A 20913-nucleotide genomic window follows, 5' to 3' on the forward strand; every position below is an offset into this window, starting at 1 on the left:
CAAAGCACGAGTCACGTCTTGTAAAACTTAATTTGAAATATAGATGGCAGCACCCCTATCATGCATGATCTCGTCCAACTATTCAGAAAAATCGACAGTGGGTTCACTTGCTGTCGTGTGTAAGGCTTTTAGAGAAGAAATAATATTTCTTCCCTTATATATAGGCTGACCATATTTCTTCGAGAGAAATACGGGACATTGGGATTCCAAATACGGGAAAATACGGGACATTGCCAATTATCGCCAAACACGACGCCAAAATCAAACGAAGTTGCCAAAAATTGCGAAAATTACGGGAAATGATGCATTACTGCGAATTGCAGTGGATCAAAATGTATTCCACGAAAAAAAAAACTTTCACCAAGGCAAATGTGGGAGATTAATATTCTCATATATAGTTGTAATTATCATAAAATAATTTATGAGTTGAAAAATAATGTCAATCTTTGACTTCAATAAAGAATAAAAATTCAAGTAGGCTTCGTGTAAAATACGGGAAAAACCGGGACACTTTTGCCAAAAAGTCGGGACGGCCAAAAAAACAGGAAATACCGGGACTGTCCCGGGAAATACGGGACGTATGGTCACCCTACTTATATATATCCCTCCTCTAAGGTGTAAGGCGACTGTATAATAAGCTATATTCTAGAGGCTATAGTGGTGTGGCATCGTGCCGGACGCTCGCCGTCATGGCTCCCACAAGAGCGGAGCTGGCTGAGGCCAGACGAATCTCATAATTTTTTGTTTTTCACGCAAAAAGAAAAGGGTCCCTGTCCGTTGTTGAAGCACGGTGGTGGTCGGCTGAAGTTGGTGGTTTTCCAATTTCAAGGTGTGAATGCGAGTCGGTCTTACATTTGAAGTGTCTCTCCGCAGATAGCAGGCAGACTTATGAAACATGAAAATTCAAGCATTTACCATCTTCAAAATATGGAAGACAGCTATACTCTGTTCGCTCTAACTTGGGTCCTGATGTAAATAAACCGCTGTACCAATTTTTGATATCACTCCGCATCCTTTATCCCTATTGGTTGTAATTTTACCCGCCCCTTCATTACGTGTTCCGAACACATGCGTTTTTTCCTCAAACGTGAGATTGTAAATTCGTTATGAAGAATTTTCTTGGAAATTTTTTTTCACTGTTCTCCAAATGTTGTTGAAATAAAAACTGTTGATAACACTAATTAAAATAGAAAGAGGTATATAGCTCCCAAGAAAAAATTCGATAAGGTATTCTGCCGTTATCATGGCACACTCCTCAAAGTTGGGATGACAGGGTTCTAGCCCGGACATTGACTGCGACAATTCTTGTCATTTTTTTATTTTTTTGCACTAAAAGTTTACTATATAGTCTGAGGGCTCGCCAAAGATCACAGCATGGGATGTCTTGCGGCAGGATGTGGGGCCATGGTCGTTACAAAAGCTTGTGCGAGTTGTTTATTATTTTACGGTAGAGATAGTAAGAAAAAATCATTTTTTCTTATTACTTTTTTTTCTTCAGAATTTTATAATTTTATTTCTGAGCTAATTTACTCCGTATGATTTTCCTGGGCCGGATATGCTACCAATTATAACGTGAACAACTTACCGTTGTGTTGCCGCTTTTTATTTTTCTTGCGGGCCTGTATAATTAAATATTTCATAATAATCCACGGGCTGTAGCAGTTCCAATTCGACGAGAGAGTCATCCACATTTACTTCAACCTGTTGTTGATATCCTGTTTTTTGTCAAGACAATTTCGGTCTTTTATCCGTGCGTAGGTTGCGAGCCATGACCCCCAACATCCAGCAGCAGGAGCCCCTGGACTGGGATCTTTAATGGGGCCCCAGGCCAGGCTTTCTTACGGGATCTATAGTGTCTGTCATAATGAGGCTAACTGAATCAAAAATGAGCATTACTCTTTCGAACCAGATTTTTCAAAACTTTACCTTCATGTCTTCGTGATAATCCTCAGACTTTTTCGGCTCGCCACCTTCGATGAAATAAATATTACTTCCTCCCAACAAGCTGCTCAAGCGGAAGTGCGAATTCTTTTGAAATGCGTATATTCACCACGAACGATAAGTGCGCCCCCCCCCCCACCCGTATCCAATGTACGTCAAAGCGTGTTGGTGAGAAAAAATCTTGTTGACAGCAACTTTGTTTCTAGGAGTCCAGAGCAACTGCAAAGAAATGAATTTTCAAATGGCTCTGCCAAACAAGATAGCCCGCATATTTCATTTATGTCATCAAACGATAAAGAAGAAAGCAAGACCTCTTGAAGAAGCGTATACAAGTGTATATCAAATCTGTTTGCGAATAGGAGTAATGATAATAAAATGAAACTTCCGCTTAAAAAGGGGACGGTAATGTTTGAGTTAGAAAGGCGTATAGTGTCAACACCCCCCCCCCCCCCTCCCCTGAAGACATAGCAGCAAAAATGCTTTGACCGATCCTTAAAAAATATTTTTACCGTCTTCCAGATAACTTTGGAATAATATGAACTAAATATTTAAAAAAAATAAAAATTTTGAGGTATTTCATTGTATGAGAGGCAAACGACAAAGCACTTTTTTTTGGCGGTGTTGCACAGTAAGAAAAGGTGAAATATTCTTCAACCAATCATTTTCGGCATCGCACACGTGCTTTTATTTACATCATTACCCAAGTTAGAACGAACAGAGAAACCATCATGAACACGAAATAAGCACAATTTTGACAACAAATACACGTTAAAATAGTGGTTCCCAACCGAGGGTGCGGGATGGGGAAAAAATTTACATGTTAACTGATATATATTGTTCAGAAAAATTAAAATGATAAAAAAAATTGAATATTTCGATTTCTAAAAAAAATACGAATTGCGTCAATATTTTGATGCCTTTTCTGATTTCTGCTCGCAGAAATCAGAAGAGGTATGAATGTGTCATACGAATTTCGCGTTGTCAAAGTTTCTTTTTTCGATTAGCGATCGTACTTTTCATTTCGGATGAGAAAAAATATCAATATTTACTTATAAAATATTTCGTGGTTTGTCTACATTGGCACCTCATGTTATTGAGGTGCATGTTGCGCTTAGATTCGATAGTGTCGTGAACGCATGACTCAGGGAAAACGTCAAAAAATTCAGTGAACCTTTTTTTTTTTCTAAATCTGAAAAAAATAGGGTTTTTTTAGTGTTTCGTTTTTTGAATTAATTTTCATAAACATGAAGCCGAAGTTAAATATCAGTCATAGCCGAAAAAGCATTAAACAATAAGTAAAAGAATTCATAGAAATTAATTATCGGATTTTTAATGTAATAAATTACATGTATAAAACGTGTTATCCAAGGAGGCGCGGGAAAGTAAGTCGCATTGCTCTGGGGGTGCGGAAAGGAAAAAGGGTTGAGAACCACTGCGTTAGAGCCACACATTCCGGCATGAACCAAGTCGTTAGAAACGCCGTAGAGGAATGTGTACAAACAGTGTCTTTATAAGATGGCGCTACCACAGTAACCAAATTTCCTTTACACTTCCACCGCTGTGATTATTGGTTTTCCTTGCATCCATAGGTGCCGGAACCTAGGGACTGAGGTCATTTGATCCCCCTAATAAATTAAAAAAAAACAATGCAATGCACCTCCCCTCTCCTGCGTACGCGGTTAAGTTTTATGGACGACCAGCAATTTTCAGCGACCCCAATGTTTTCTTCATGTCTTCGCCTCTGCTTGCATCAAATTTTTCTTCCGGGGAAAAAAATGGAATTTTTTTTTGCTTGATGCAATCCAAAAAATTTTTTTTTTCTTTCTCTGAAAACTGAAATAATCATAAAAAATAACCGTGACAAAAAATACATTTCTTGGGAATAATGGGACGTCTGGCAACAAATAATTTATGTGTGATATTCGCCATGAAGCTACGTAGTTTTTTTAACCTCCTTGGATATACGAGCCGTTAATTCTCATCAGATATTCGTTGCTCAAACTATGGAAAGCATAGTCGGAAGTAGATTTGGTAGTCTGGGCCCCCGTATCTCCGCCCATGATGGAAAGTCGCTGGGATCTTCGAAGTATGGATTGGTCAGGGATCTTTCAAGGTTGTAACATTACAACGTTAAGGAGGTTAACCTCCTTCCCCATAATCCTTTGCGCGAACCTCCGACGACTTTGGTAAAGTGGGATTTAAATGCCGGTCCACGTAAAATGGTTTTAGCGAAAATGATTTAACCCGGCTGTTAGGCTCTTTCCATGCCGCTGTAGTGGTCGAGTGGTCATAGTGACGAACACGGGGACCCGAGTTCGAGCCCCACCATCGCCACAGTGGTGCTCGGCTGAAGTTGGTTTTCTATGATTCCCGACTTTGAGGCGCAAATGCGAGACGATCTCCACGATAAAAACTGTTGAATTAGGATATCTTGCCAACATTGGCGGTTGGTGACCGGAAAATGTAGTACTGTCAAATCGGTTGGTTCGTCGCCAGTCGATATCTGTACTTGCGGAGAGTGGGTTGTGAACTGTGCATCTGCTGAGCGTCACGTAACATTTTTGTTTCTTTTTTTTGTATTTCACTTTAATACTAATTAAAATAATAATTAGGTATGAACCAATCCGTATTATTTTGCAAACTCCGTTACCAACTCTGCTACACCTTGAGTCTGAATCGCAAGAAAAGATCTCGCCACAGAGAACAACAGGCCTACAAACAGTATATATACTGTTGGCAAGATTTGATTCGAGAGTAGTAATGTTTTTAAGTATCCCTTGCAAAATGAGCCTTCGGCATTTTTCAAGTGAAATCAATATCTCACATGTTTTCTATAAATATTCAACTATGACACTTCGCTCACTTCACTTCTGAAATAAAGATAGCAGCACTGAAAAAATCAGACACAACTCTAAATACGCACTCCGACTGTTATAACAGTACCTATAGGTACTTACACTTCCGGCACAACTCACTAGGTAGTAAATCGCCCATGGCGATAGACCTCAGTTGTGCTCGGTTTGGAAGGAAGAAAGGCTTTTTCTTCATTTCCCATGCAAACGGCCTCTATTGTGATGTTGACATTATTGGATAAAACACCATGGTAAGGTGTTTTGCCTCAATCTCTAATCACCGGCTGAATCTTTACGAACGTTTCGGACTCAGAAGAGATAGGAGGAAAGTTCAGGTCCAGAATTCTGCAATTTGCTTTCGCGCGGGCTTGCATTGTCATCTATCTACAAACATTTGAACTAAACTTTTTTTTCTTTACCGAAAAAAAAAAAATCCCTGTTCGTGAGTATAACTTTTTGAAATTCGCATTCAAATATACCAATTTCTTCAAGTTATAGGAATTTTCAAACTAGTTTTACTAATTTATGGGACCACATAACGGACTCATCGTCCTCCTGTTTGACGTGACGGTTTTCTGTTCAGGGGTCGCTCAAGTATTACGTCATCATCGATGGGGGGGGGGGAGGGGGTTTCCGATTTGCTGAGAAAGAGGGGGGGGGGTCAAAAATGGCTAAAAATTTAATTACGTGATACTTGACGGCCCCTCAAAGAGAATGGTGAAAAAAAAACCGGCATTGGGGTACACCTATTGGCTGTAGCGATAATGACATCGCACTTTGCACGCAGATAGCATAGTGAGTTGCTGGATAAAACTATCCCCACGCATCATCAGCCATTAATGCGCCGGGGCTAACGAGAAAGGTCTTTCTCGTTAGCCCCGTTAATGCGCAGTGTGACGTCAGTATATTATCGCTACAGCCAATAGCTATCCCCTATGCCGTTTCTTTAAACGATCAGACGTAACTTTGTACTAAAAGCTCACTGAGCTATAAGGAAAGTTTACTTATAGTTCAGTGTAAAAGCCTTATCAAGGAAACGGGACGTCTGGCAACCAACCTAGATGCAGTTTGTACAAATCGTTAGAAATATGTTGTATACATTTGAAATTTAATTCAAAGTATACAATAACATTTTCTTTCCTTCCTTTACCTTTTTATGAGACAAACCGGTTGAAAAAAAAAAACAGAAAAAAAAACACTGCAAGAAACATTTTTGCTCTTATCCTTCTGTCCATGCCGTGTACATACATTTAATAATTGATCTTTTTTCCCCCCACTCTCGCACCTCCGGCTTCAAACAGCTGACTTCTCTTTCCCCCCCCCCCCTCCAATAAAAAGATTTTTTATTTTTTTTCATCGTCGTCGGCTTCAGTTTGCTTACATCACCAGCGCATGCGCAGACAGGTTTTTGTGGACTTAGCAGTCGCGTTGCCTTTTTGTGGTGGCATTCCGTTTCCGGTACTTGTTCAGTGAAAGAGAGAAAGCGATTTTTTTTCTGTAAGGATTTATTGTGAATTTCGGTAGCAACATGAATAATTCGGAAGAGAATGAAAGCTACCATCTTCAACCGGTGAGTTCTTCTCGATCGATTCATTCCGTTTAATTAGCTTTACGTAATGGTTGACCGATAGGAATAACAAACTAAGCGGCATGCCATTAAGTCTCTTTATTTCCAAGCAAATGGCGTCAAATTTTCTAAGTCCCGTAGTGCGGCTCTCGCCGTCGGTGGCTTTTTTTTTTTCTCGCCCGTTGTTGTGATCAAAATGGTGAAAGAAAATTTTTTTTGCTTGTTTCTAGAAATTTCTAATAATCCGCTGAATAAAATTTATTTAGTTTTTTTTAAATTAATTACAATTTATTTAGTTATCGATGTGAAAAAAAAATCCGTCTTAACCTAACACGTTTCTTATAAACCGATGTGTTTTTTTTTCTTCTTTCTTCCACTTGCAGAGTACAACGACCACCGCCGGGAATGATCTTTCAGGGAACTCGCACAGTAAGTCTTTTATTTTTAAATTTCCTGTTCAGTGGCGTCTTAACGGCTGGGCCCCCGGGAACCCCCCCCCCCCCAAACTATTAAAGAAAAGTAATACGCGTATATAATGTAAGTCCCCTAAGAAAATGCTTGGTGTCTGGAGTCCCCCTGAACTAGTTAAAGACTGCCCTGTTATTGTTGTACATGATATCTGATTTCTATTTTTACGTACAAAACTGTAGGGGTGCTACCTATTACCCCAGCAAATGGGAACCGGACCCACCAAACCGCGGATAAAACGGACGTTGTTAGATTTTAACGTTATGAAATTAATGAAGATGTATATAATAGAAATTATTGCTTTGCACAAAAAAAGTCACGTAAATTACTGTACAGTGTACTAGAAATATCAAATGACTTCGGTGTAATATTGCATCAAAGAAGTGCTGTATTGTATTTTAGATATTTATTTTATCCCCTTAACATAACGTGTAATGCTCCTGGTAGGTGCTGAGATTGTGACTGAACCTGTGCTCTTAACCAGTCTTGAGCATGGGCTTACCGGGCACCTCAAAATAATGAGATGCAAATTTAAAGAGTAAGAATGTAAATTTGTAAGGAAGCATTTTCAGTCAGGCAGGGCCTCTAAAAACTCACTTGACTTAAATGATTGATGTCCTCTATACCTTCTCAGAAAACTCACTTGGCACAGAAGCCCGTGATCCTTTTAATACGGCCCTGGGTTGAACCAGTTAGTTGTAATGTACAGTCAAATCCTGTTATAATGAACTCCAAGAGACCAGAGAAATCACTTAATCACTTTGTTATAATGAAATTTCATAAAGGAATTTCAGGTTTTTACGTTGTTTCTACGTAAACTTATCCGGGGATTAGGAAAGTGTTCATTGAAACAATTTTTTTGCTATAACGGTATTCATTAAAATTGGGATTTGACTGTATTAAGTGTTTTGTACAATTTTTACTGTACTGTACTTTTTTGGAACTTTATATGGCAAATATTGGTGAGTCGAGGGTCTACATTAAAGCTCTTGTTACATACTAAGGTTGTGGTTGAACTAGTTTTAACGTATGGGCCCAAATATCAAATGCGTACAGTATAAAATTTCATAAAAAAAGTACTGCATTGTATTTTAAACATTGCTAATTTAATTTTAATAATTCCTTCACATAATGTGTGAAGTTCTTGTTACATACCAAGTTTGTGAATAATCAGTGCTGTCTTAATGTATGAGCCTACTCATCATGCCAGGGGCCTCAAAAATAATGAAATTTTCCGGAATGAGCATCCAAATTTCATAGCTGCCAAGCCCCAAAGCAAAATGTGCGACGTACATCGCAGAACAACCAGTGCTGTTGCAGAACAATCTGGAAGAATTTTAAGAATAGTATAGAAAAATGCAATTATGTATATGCGAATTTTTACCGCAGAACATTTTCAGTCAGCTGAGGGCTCGTTGCAGAACATCGCAAAACATTCTGCTTTGGAGCTGCAGAGTCTCCCGAATTTTAGCTTAATTTCTTGATTTCCTGAAAAGTTCTTAAATTTCAAATTTTTATGAAAACCACAAAAAATCTTTAATTATCCCTAAAAATTCCCTATTTTATTTAAAAATAATCCCTGCTTCTGAAAACAATCCCTAAGAAATTTCTTGTGGTTCAAAAAGTCTTTTGACTTTCCCCCCCCCCTTTCGAAATGATGCGACACTTCGTAAAATGGGGGAATAGTGGGAAATTCCCTTTTTAAGGAAGTTTTACAAACCCTCTGATGGTAACAAGTGTCTTATCGAGCAGGGCCAATAGTCCTGGATAATAATTGAAAATTATAGTGGTGCGCATGTGGTCAAAACTTCCTCTTTTGTTGAAGTTACGTACGTGTGATAGCAAAACATGAATACTGATAAGCAAAAAAATATTTAATCAATTTTAAAGATACTTTTCCGATGCATTTTCCTTTCATCAAACATTCTAGAAAAGGGCAGACTTTTTATTTTTGTACAAGTTGTGTTAAGGATATAAACATCGGGCATGGTATGGTTAAAAGACTGACATAATCACCCATGTGAAATCAAAAAAACATCAAGCAAGTGTCACAAAAAGTGTTTTTCAAAAATTTGCTCTTTTTCCCTTCATCTTCCAATGATTTTGGGGTCATTCGTACAGAATGTTTGTTCACATCGTTTCTGATTGAACAGAATATATTTTTTTGGATCACCATTGAAGTTTTGGCCTCCAATTTCACTTGTTTTTTTGCATAGAGATTTTATTCCCAAGGTTTTAACTTCCATGAGTGTGAAATTCCTATTTTATTTGATTTCAATTTTTGAGTAGGGATTTTATTCCCTATGCTTCAACTTTTATGTGTAAAAAATCTTTATTTTATTTGAAAAAATCCCTTTTGTATTTGTTAGGGAGTGGTTTTAGTATAAAATACGCGTCAGCATGAAAATCTCTTAATTTTCATTTTTAAAAGTTGGCAGCTATGAAATTTGTAGGCAAGTATTTTTAGTCAGGTAGGGCCTCAGAGAACTCACTTGGCCTAGGGGGTCCCCATAAAGCTGTTAAGATTGCTCTCGGTTGAACCAGTTTATTTTGCAATGACCTGTTTTTTTTTGTACAATTTTCAATGTCCCTATTTTTTTTAAATTTTATATTATAAATGTTGGTTAGTTGAGGCCGTATTAAAGTTTCCACTCTAGAGTCCTCAAACTTTTTGAAGCCTCTGGTCCTCTGAACTTGTGGAGACTGTTGTTGTGGAGTGCTCTGTTGTTCTTGATATCTGATCTCTTAATTTTTGCATTTGAAGTAGTGGGACCCAGATTATCTTGACAAATGAGAACCAGACCTTACAGCTGATATTATGGATCTTATTAGATTTAAATTTTGTAGAAAATAATAAAGATGTGAATCGCTGGATTGTATGAAGAGGAAAATAAAAAAAACAGTAAAACAGTAAATAAATATTTTTAAATAGTAAAAATAAATCAGTAATTTTGATGAATAATTAAAAAAATGTTCTACGGGGTTCCGCCATACAATTTTTTTTACTTTTAAAAAGCGCTTCGCGAATCATTTTTACCCCCCCCCCCCTCCTCCAAATAATTCAAGATTTGTATACAATGTTTTTTTCAGTCTCCAGAGCCCCAGAAAAAAGACTCAGGAAAGGGTGCCCTGAACACTTGAAGATGCTCCTATACGATGCAGTAGATATCTGATCACCTATTTTTACATTCAAAATAGTGTGGCCTTGGGTCGGACAAGTTTAAAAAAATGTACACGCCTAATAATAATGCATCAAAACAATATTCTAGTTCAGCAGTTCTCAATCTTTTTTGATTCGCAGAGCGCTTTTTAATAAAAAAAATTGTATGGCGGAACCCCGTAGACCAATTTTTTAATTATTCCAAAATTACTGATTTATTTTTACTATTTAAAAATATTTATAATTTGTTTAAATTTTTCTGTTTTTTTTATTTTCCTCGAGTGGCCGCGGAGCTCCTGGAAAATGCAAAAGTCACCCCAAGGGCTCCGCAGAACACCGGTTGAGAACCGCTGCTCTAGTTAATTTTCCATAAACATGGTCAGCGCAAATGTGGCACCTTTTTTTCGCGCTAAGATATCTGCGCTTTCTTAGCAGTCAATTCAAAATGTCCAACAACGATTGCATACAATTACAAAAAAAAAAACACCTTATTATGCGAAATTGATTATCTCGTATTACCACATAGATCAATCAAAATATGCGGAAAAATACATAATATACATACACAAAAAATTGAATTAACAGTTAAATTAATGCAGTTGCCAAAACTAGCAAATACAGATCAGACTGTTAGGGTTGCCAATTTTGGTAATGAGCTCTCCGTACGTACAGAGAGCACATTAAAGAAGTGACGAATCATTATAAAAGTATAAGCATGTCTGAAACAAATTGTTTGGGAACCACAGTAACCAAAGTAAAAATTTCGAAAGTCATTGTTGAGGCGCAAGAATTATTGTTGCCTGCAGCTTTATGGTCATTTCGAGCGTTCGCCCCGCTACGAACTATCACTGAAGTCGGGCCCTGTTTTAGTGTATATGTAAAGTTTGGTGATAATCGGTCTGAAATTGTAGATGTGTAAAGAAATCACACACACACAAAATTAATTATATATTTGAAAAAGAAAGGAAGACTAATGTGAAGTGTAGACTAAAACTGTAATGCATAACAACTCCAACAATGATGGTGACCATGCTCATGGAAAATTAGCCAATATTCTACATGCATGTGGGTGAAAAAAAGCGTGCTTGGTCAAATATTTTTTATATGCCTAGGCATATCATGCAATAGATTTTTTTCCGCTCTGTTTATCTGAGAAAATAAGAACCAGATGTAACTGTTGATAATATAGACTTTATTTGATTTTAATGTTTAAAATTAATGAATGGGTGTGATAAAAATTATTGGTTTGTACAAATATAATTTTGAATCTCTATACAATGCAGTAGAAATGTCAAAAGTAGTGCAGTATAAAATTGCAGGGCTTCACAAATCAAATTTCAAGTGGCAACAAAATTTCATGAGCATTAAGTATCCCCCCCCCCCCCCCCGATAAAATCTGTCCAAAATGGTGTATTTTTTCACTAGTCTGGGACTAAAATGGTGTTTTCCTAAGATCAGAATTTTTGTGCTATGTGCAAGTTGAAAGGTGGGAATTGGTTAAAAAAAACTTGAATTTTGAATTCTACAACCTCGCGTTGCTCACACACAAAAAATCCTGCTCTATCACCTTCCCATGCTAACGAAGACCGATACGATTTCCAATAATCTCCTGTCTTCTTTAACTATATGCTCCTGTTTTGGCTGTTTTTTTTTTTGTTTCAAGATTTGATTCAAGAGTAGTAATGTTTTTAAGTATCCCATGCAAAATGAGCCTACAGCATTTTTCAAGTGAAATCAACATCTTACATGTTTTCTATTCTTTTTCAGTAATCATTTTTGTAAACTCTGATGTGATTTCTTTTAATTTCACCATGCATTACAGTTTTAGTCTACAGTCTTCACTTCACATTAGTTTTCCTTTCTTTTCCATATATATATATATATATATATATATATATAATTTTCTGTGTTTTCTTTACAAATCTACAATTTTAGACCGATTGTCACTAAATTTTGCATATATACTAAACAGGGCCCGACTGTCACTAAATTTTGCATATATACTAAACAGGGCCTGACTGTCACTAAATTTTGCATATATACTAAACAGGGCCCGACTTCAGTGATAGGCTTTTTTGATAGTTCTGCTCGAAATGGCCATAAAGCTGTCAGGCAACAATCGTTTTTGAGCCTCAACAATGACTCAGAATTTTTACTTTGGTTACCGTGGTTCCCAAACAATTTGTTTCAGACATGCTTATACTTATATAATGATTCGTCATTTTAATGTGCTCCCAGTATGTAGGGAGAGCTCAGGCAGCACAGGGCATTTTTTACTAGTGTATTATTATATTGTTGATGCAAGGTGGAAAAATTGTAAAAGTAAACCTTCTCTATCAAAGTTATAAATTAATTTAAAAGTGAATGTTAAACAATTTCTCCCACCATAAAAATTAGTGTTCAAACTTCAAATGCTTTCTTTAAAAATTGCTGTATTGAGAAATGTGTTGAAGGGAGACTATGTTTAGAAACAAAAAAAGGTATCTCTCATTTTTTAAGTTTCAAGCAGTTTTTACCAAAAATTTTTAAATAATAAACAAAGGTTTTTTCTTCTATGGATAGCTAGCAGTGGTATGTAAATTATAAATTATGGTTTAAAATTATTTGTTATTGTTCGTATATATTGTTACCTTGTAATGAAAATCGTGTGCATCTTTTTTTTCGAAAATGACTTTATGACAGTTTTACAGCGAGAACATTATAACTCGTTTTGAAGAAAAATATACAACGATCTGTTCTCTATAGAGAAAAAAAATGAACCCGTTTCATGTGTTAAGATGTCCCACCCTTTTTGCTCTTCCTGTTTTCATTATAAGGTAGCGATTATTGATTTTTTTTTTTCCATTCAGAAGAAAATTTGAAATTGCTGTCATATTATTGCTTTAAATATAAAACCTGAGAAATAAACAAAACTTAATCTAAAATCTAGGTTTTTGAGGAGTTCAAATTAGAAAGGCTCTACAGTGCCTTTTGACTCCCTTCATAAAATATTCAAGTTCAATATTTTTTTCTTCCCACATATGAAGATGCAAAACTATTTTTCCTTATAGCAAACATAAAATTTCTCAAAATAAATTTGTTTTTTGTTAGATGAAAAGCACAAACTTTCGAATTCTACTCCAAATGGCTACTCCAAAAGCAGCAGTGTTTCAAACCACAAAATCAAAGATGATCAGTCTCAACAAAAAAAGAATGACTCTGAACATTCGAAACACAAAGACAGCAATTCATTGAAGCATTCACATACTAGTTCACATTCCAAACATAAGGATGATTCGAGCAAAAGCAGTTCTCACAAGTCCAGTGATCCAACAAAGCATAGAGATCATCATCATCATGATAAACATAAGTCAAAGGATGGCTCAAACCATTCAGAGCATTCAAAGCATGTGAAAAATGACGTGGATAAAATTAAGAGTGGAGAAAAATCTCATAAGGAACACAAAAGCGAAAAGTCCAGAGATGAAAAGCATAAGGAAAAATCGAAGGAGGGTCATCACTCTTCGGATCACAAAATCAAAGACAAACACAAGGATCATGACAAGCCGAAGAAGCCTGATGGAATTAAAGATTCTGATCATGAAAAATCTAAAGACAAGACTGAAAAGTCAAAAGACAAATCAAGTGATAAACATAAGGAAAAATCGAAGGATAAATCCAAAGATAAGCTTGGTGATAAACCAAAAGAAAAATCTGGTGAGAAGTCTAAAGAAAAGCTGGACGAGAAGTTGAAATTGAAGACAGATGACAAGTCCAAAGACAAACACAAGACTGACAAGCCGAAAGACAAATCTAGTGAGAAGCTAAAAGAAAAATCGGACAAACTGAAAGAAAAGACGGAGGGGAAATCTGGAGAAAAAACTAAAGTAAAGACAGATAAGCCAAAAGATGTAATAAAGGACAAGATAAAGAAAGAAAGGGAGGATTCCCCCGAAAAGAAAGGTAAAGAAAGTGGAATAGTGATTAAGAAAGAGAGGGAGGGCTCTCCATCAAAAAAATCTGCGGAAGCCAGGGATGACTCAGACTTCAGAACTGATTCAAAACAAGACAATTCAACTGTTCTGAGAGTAAAGCAGGAAAATATTAGTCCGAGAAAATCGTATGCTGAATCACCAGACGAAGATGATGAATTCATGGTGAGTTGTGACATGTTCTATCTGTATGCGATTGTTCAGTGTGTTGTAATTGAAAATTTTTTTTTTCATTCCTTATCTCATAAAGTAGAGGATTTGGGTCAGTTTGAGAATTCTTAGGTTTGATTAAGATTCTAAAGAAAAAAAGAATCACATTTCCATGAAATTAATTAATGTGCTTTGTGTGGTTGTATTTGAAACATTAATTCCGAAACCCATTTTTGTAACAATCGGTTATAAAATTTACACTTCAATAATAAAATCAATGTTATCTGTTGTTCTTTTTGTAAAATTTAATTTTAGACTGAGAAAAAACCAAGCAAGATGGGGAAAAGAATCAAAGAAGAATCTGATTATGAAGATGAGTTTGCCCCAAGGTATGTTTGAAATCTTTAATTAAATTTATTGAGAAGAATTTGTTTTCAAAATTCCTGATTCTCACAATGATTTTTTCGATTTAAAAATATTTTTTCCATATACGTATATTTGTGACCATCTTGACTACAATTAAATGTGGATTTTATTTCCACGACTTATCTCATCACATTGGGGCTTAAGAAAGACGAGACAAACACATTTGCATGAGTTAGATTGCGAAAGAATGGGGGTTAACCTGCTTAGCAACTTTTTCCCTCGCAGGGGAGAGAAAAAGTGGAGAGATTTACACCATCTTTGGTGGGATTTTAAGTTTTGCATCCCTTTCTTCGTAATCCTTTGCCTTTTTTCTCTTGCTAAGTGAAGACCGGGATTTTTATTTTCCACTTAAATTGGGCTTTAGAGTGCGTATTCATTTTCTTTAGTATTCCTTCTAGTAATACGGTTTTCATTCTCAACAAGTGTTTCTCAGCGATTTAGAGTGCTATTGAACTGCTTCGAAGTAGGTGCCACAAAAGTAAAAAGTTTGGGTTAATCTTTTGGCTAAAGTTTTCTTTGGGAAACATTACACTAGGGAGATCAGAATAATGTTAGATTTCAAAGTTCTTAGCTGCTTATATATCTGGTCTTTAAATGATATATTTTCATTAAAATGGGAATTTCTAATCCCTAATAATATTGATTAGTTTCTTTTTTTAAAGAAATAAAATATTCATTGGTTTGAATTTATGAAATTTTTTATATTATCAAAATATATAGTATGAAGTCAAAAGCAAAAAAGCAAAAGATGGATACTTCCAAAAAAAGAAAAAAAGCTGATTTAGACTTCGAAGAGGAAAGAAAGAAGGTGGACAATTTGTATAGTTTCTTGTAAAAATCTCAATGTTGTGATTTATTTTTCTCACATTTAAAAAATTATTGATAATCCTGAACTGAATGAATGCGTTCCTTCTGGTGTTACACAGCCTGCCAAAAAGAAAAAAGAAATGAAAAAAGAAGCTGGAGAACCTGCCATTGCGAGCCCAAGAAAAAAAGGCAAGAAGGAAGAAGAACAAGATGTTTGGAAATGGTTAATTTTTATTTAAATATTTACAGGAAAAACTTATTTCAGTGGCTTTTTTTTAGTATTTGAACCATTTTGTCTTCTGTTTTTATAATTCTTAATAGTTAAACAAAAGATTGAGTGTTTAAATTCCTATATAATAGAACAAAGTGCTTATCCAGAAAAAATCATGTTTGTGATGTAAATATATGATACTGTAAAACTGTTGCGACATAAACATCCTATAGCTCAACATTTTAAATTTGATGAAGGTTAGTTGCACAAATTAGTAACATCTAAGCTCAGTATTACCTTGAATGATGTAAAAGGTTTTAGTACTAATATTATTGGATGTTATCTTACTTTAACTGGTTCAAAACATTTGACATTGGTGAGAGATTTATGTGATGTACAAAGATGGTGAGACATTACAGATGATGATGCTACAAAGCATGTCCTAATGACAGCCTTATACAGGGAAACCTGTGTGAAACGGAACGTCAATAGACTGAAATAATATTCCATTTTAGACAGATTTCTGTTTTACAAAGGTGCAAATAAAAGCACTAATCATTGAACAGACTGTATTTTGATTCTGTTTAAGATGGAGTTTCCATCTCATACAGTGTCCGTCTTAGACAGGTTTCACTATATAATGCCTGCAGGAGCTGTCTGAAGAACTCGCGACTTCCTGTGTAACCATAAAAACCAACTTCTAACCATGGGGCATTCCCATAAATTGTGGACATCTGTTTCACGTGCTTTTTTGTTGCCTATCTGCACCTACTCTACTAACTACTACTTTTGAATTAAAGTGGGAAAAAAATTTCTATGAAGTTGGTCATTTTGCTCTCCTTTCCTTATTCTTCCGATATTTTCCCTGTTAGACTTTAGTTTGTTCCACTCTATCTAATCTTCTCATTAAGAAAACCTGAGACCCCAAAGCAGAATGTTTTGCAATGTTCTGCAACGAGCCCTCAGCTGACTGAAAATGTTCTGCGGTAAAAATTCGCATATACATAATATCGTTTTTCTACACTATTCTTAAAATTCTTCCAGATTGTTCTGCAATGTACGTTGCACATTTTAGCACATTCTGCTTTGGGGACCTGAGACAAAGTTAAATGCACTCTGGTGGAATACTTGATGTCATGTTTTTCATTATTTCTATTATGGGTGAATTTATAAGGTTATTCAATTAATATAGTTTAAACCATCCATGCGAAGTATCTAGCTGATTCGGACTATGGAATTCAGATAATTCTCATGAGCAGGATGACTTGATAATAAGTAGGAAACTTTAGAAACTTGTGTTGTGGGCAGAGTGACTGTAAAAGTGATTTGACATTATGCCAACATCTTACTTTAATTGGTTATTAGTATTCATAATTCTTGGAATTTGATTTTAGGTGGGAAGAAGACAAAAAAGAAGATGGAGTTAAATGGAATACTCTGCAACATTGGGGACCTGTATTTGCACCTGCATATGAGAGAGTTCCTGCCAATGTGAAATTTTATTATGATGGTATGTTGAATGTGTATATGTTTATTTTGGCATTTCATTTGTGATTCTTATGAAAAATGTAACTAGAAAAAAAATGTCTGTACTGGATAGCAGGGTAGATGATTACAAAAAGTTGAACTCATTAGGTCAACAACAGGGTTTAAGCTGAATAAAAAATTCCTTTAGCAAAAATGGGAGGAACAGCTTTAGCAAAATGCTACAATGCTAATGATTTATGGTTGGGTGCCTTCTCGTTTCGTACCTCCTGTACGTATTTTTGCAAAAGTGGCTACTACTACTTTCGCATTCTAAGATTTTCTTTTGCATTTTGCGAAAAATGTGACTGTAGCTTAAACCCTGGTCAACAACTTCTGATTGCTCTGATTGTACCTGAAACATGCATACGCAGCACAGCTTCCTTAATTCAGAACTTCGGCAGGTGCTCCCACCATATAAACTTAGAGAAAAAAACCTAAGCTGCATTATGCAGCATTCCTTCAGCAGATATTTTTTTAGTTCTTAAATGGAAAGAAAAAAATTACTTATATAATACTATTCTGGTATCAATAGAAACATTATAAATGAGTATTTTTGTGTGTTTATTAGGTAAACATATGCAGCTAAGTGAAGAAACAGAAGAAGTTGCTGGTTTCTATGGCAGGATGTTAGATCATGAATACACTACCAAAGATGCTTTCAATACCAATTTCTTCAAAGATTGGAAAAAGGTAAAAGATTTTGTGTTATGAAAAAGTATGAAGTATGATGAGGTTGTTTTTTTTTTTTTTTTTTGCTTCCACTCATTAACTTGAGTTTGATTCTGTACGAGAATCTCTAAGAACATTGATTTTTCAATTTATTGCAAGAATAATTTTCAGTTCTTTCTATATACTTTTCATACCATCATTTTCCAAGGTATTATAGATATATCTTTTTAACTTTTTTTCCCCAAATTTTAAGCCCAAAAATTCAGGGGGTTTCTTATGGGTTTTTTTTTGAATTTTTATTTTTAGGTAATGACTTCAGAAGAGAAAGAAACCATCAGAGATTTGAAAAAGTGTAACTTTAATGCTTTTAATGATTATTACAAAATGAAGTCAGAAGAGAGGAAAAATATGACAAAGGAAGAAAAAGCTGTAAGTTTCAATGTTACATATAGAATTTAAAAAATTCCATAAAGGGGAAAACTGTTTTTGCTTTTTTTTGTTATTCATCCAGTTACTTATATTGTTAACAGGAAATTAAAAAGCAAAATGAAAAGCTCACAGAACAGTATGGTTTTTGCATCATTGATGGCCACAAACAAAAGATAGGCAACTTTAAAATTGAACCTCCTGGTTTGTTCCGTGGACGTGGAGAGCATCCAAAAATGGGGATGTTGAAAAGAAGAGTTCAACCCGAAGATGTTACAATTAACATTGGGAAGTGAGTAAATATCTTGTTGAATGTCAATCATGTTGAAAAAGCTATTTTTATTGGTCCGGTAACAGATTTTTTTTTTTGACATTTATCGAACTATTATTTAAGCTTTTAAAACAATTTGAAATTTATTACACACACACGCACACAACATATAATAGAAAATACACACAAAAACAAAAAAAAACACATACAATACAGATGCAATATACAAAAACATATATTACCATTTATGTATTAGCTCAAGGGATTACATAATCCGTCCATAGCATATTGATACTATAGTATATATTGGAGTTGACAACAGACCAATGGTGTATATAATTAAGATATAATATTTGGTCCTTTACATTCATAAAGAGAGGAAAAAAAATGCATGTATAAGTTATTATTCAGTTGCGTTGATTTTGTTTAATAGTAGTTTTTAGATTTGTGCGATGATTTTTCTGATTTTATTTTGTCACTCAATCTATTATATTCCTTAGGTGCTATGTATATGAATTGTTTTTGTATTATTATTGTTTTGTATGTAATTTTTTCACTACGTTTGCCGATATTGATTCATATTCATTCAATTCGTGAATAATGCCTGTGGTGCAATCTGTGTATTACGTATTTTTATTACGGAACAAAAATACTGTATTCCTCTACATCATAGTTCTCAATCTTTTTTGTCCCATTGTCCCCTTCAGAAATTTTTTCCTCCCATCCCCCCCCCCCCCCGAAACAATCTAACCCATATGATCCTATGTTATACTGGTAGCTTCTGCCCTTCCCCCTGGAACATTACATTTCCCACATTGGGAATCGCTGCTGTACATGCTCGAAAAATCGAGGGACACCAGACTAAGATTTTTGAATGTTGGAGGCTGGTTCTGGCATGGGGAAAACGAGGTTTAAACAACAGCACTGAATAAATTCTAAAGAATGATGTCAATTTATACTAAGTATTTAAAAAATAAATAAAGAGAATCTGAATATAAAATAATTTTTCACTGAAGCAAACATTTTAAATTGAAATTTTATGACAATGAAAATTGAACATTTACTTCCTCCTCTAATTTAATTATCAACCTAATGCAAAATATATGGATATTTCACAATTTTTTTTTCTTTCTTGCATGTTCAGAGATTGAAAAAATATGCTATGGCTTTAGCATTATATCGAGTTTTACTGTGCAATTCATTAATTTTTGGCTCTGCTAATTACAATTTCACATACATGATCAAGGAATACAAAAATGCTTTGCAGTCTACTGCATTCAACTTATCTAATCTATGCTGATAAACAGGTCTGTTGTCTAGGGTAAACTACAGAGAAACGGTGCAGTCATTTTTCTACATTTATTTCACACACTAAGATAAAACACGAGAATACATGCATCGACATAAAAATGTGGCCGCCTGCCATCTTTTCCGACACACCACACTGTTCCCCCCCACGACATATCAATTCAACCAATTCTTACTGTGTAGATATTTAAGAAATATCCACATTTGTTTCTAGAATGTCCAGGCAGGCTGGAAAATATAGATATTCCAGCATGTTGGTCTTCCTTTCTGTTTCCCGGCATACTGGCTTATGTGGGGGAATAGTAATAAATAATTCTTGATGAATAATGTGTTTACTCTTTCTGGTAAATTCACGGTTGGATTTATTGAACTTGATCGTGCAGTCTTTGTAAGATGATGTTTCTTGATAAACTAATCCTTCAGACAAATATATTTTCTCTGGATTCCTTGAAAGACTGGATATGTATTATGTGTGTGTGTGTATGTATATATATATATATACTGCTCAAAACAATTAGGGGGAGCACATGGTTTAACAAAATTACGCAAAGATGTATACCGATAAGTAACATAAAATGAATCATCCATAATTTAAAGCCTAGCAGGAAACGGAAGAAGAAAACTTCATATGCAAATCCAAGTTCATGACGTCAAAAACCAGAAAAAGGAGATAAGGGCAGAAATCGGGATGTTGCAGAAACGTCTGTTTTACTGCCGTGACTGTGAAATTCGATTGCGCAGTATTTTTTTTTGAGACAAGGTGACTTGAGGATGTCTCAACAACGTGATTTACCTGAATCCATGGCATGACGTGTTATAGGCAGACTGGAATCCGGGCAAACACAACGTAGTGTCGCGGACGCTGTTGGAGTCGCCGGAAGTGTTGTTGCAACGCTGTGGAATCGATTCCAAGAAACAGGAAATGTTAGACGTTGACCAGGGCAAGGTCGGCCACGCGCCACTACAGCAACTGATGACCGGTATATACGGTTAACAGCCCGTCGAAACAGAACCGAGAATGCTATGCAGCTGCAAAGACGGTTGCTCTTTGCAATAGGGCGAAGGGTGTCCAGCCAAACAGTACGTAATCGGCTTCATGAGGAAGGGCTCTATGCACGTAGGCCAATGGTCTGCATTCCGTTGACCCCACGCCACCGTG

At 35.6% G+C, this 20913-nt stretch overlaps 1 protein-coding gene across 1 annotated transcript in view; it reads left to right on the forward strand.

Annotated features, from left to right (window-relative positions):
* Positions 1 to 6210: 6210 nt before the first annotated feature.
* LOC149064417 (DNA topoisomerase I, mitochondrial-like) overlaps positions 6211 to 20913 on the forward strand; it is a 38003-nt gene continuing 23300 nt past the window's right edge. Inside the window, exons 1-10 of the mRNA XM_089255411.1 lie at positions 6211 to 6363; positions 6744 to 6789; positions 13079 to 14124; positions 14425 to 14498; positions 15256 to 15343; positions 15462 to 15565; positions 16948 to 17063; positions 17649 to 17770; positions 18056 to 18178; positions 18280 to 18467. Of these exons, the coding sequence (XP_089111537.1) occupies positions 6322 to 6363; positions 6744 to 6789; positions 13079 to 14124; positions 14425 to 14498; positions 15256 to 15343; positions 15462 to 15565; positions 16948 to 17063; positions 17649 to 17770; positions 18056 to 18178; positions 18280 to 18467 (1949 nt within the window). The 5' untranslated portion in view covers positions 6211 to 6321. The remainder of the gene's footprint in view (positions 6364 to 6743; positions 6790 to 13078; positions 14125 to 14424; positions 14499 to 15255; positions 15344 to 15461; positions 15566 to 16947; positions 17064 to 17648; positions 17771 to 18055; positions 18179 to 18279; positions 18468 to 20913) is intronic.

Source organism: Pholcus phalangioides, unplaced genomic scaffold, assembly GCF_987345545.1.
Source record: "Pholcus phalangioides strain wild (caught in Gottingen) unplaced genomic scaffold, Ppha-v1.0 ptg000042l_1, whole genome shotgun sequence".
NCBI classification, from domain to species: Eukaryota; Metazoa; Arthropoda; class Arachnida; order Araneae; family Pholcidae; genus Pholcus; species Pholcus phalangioides.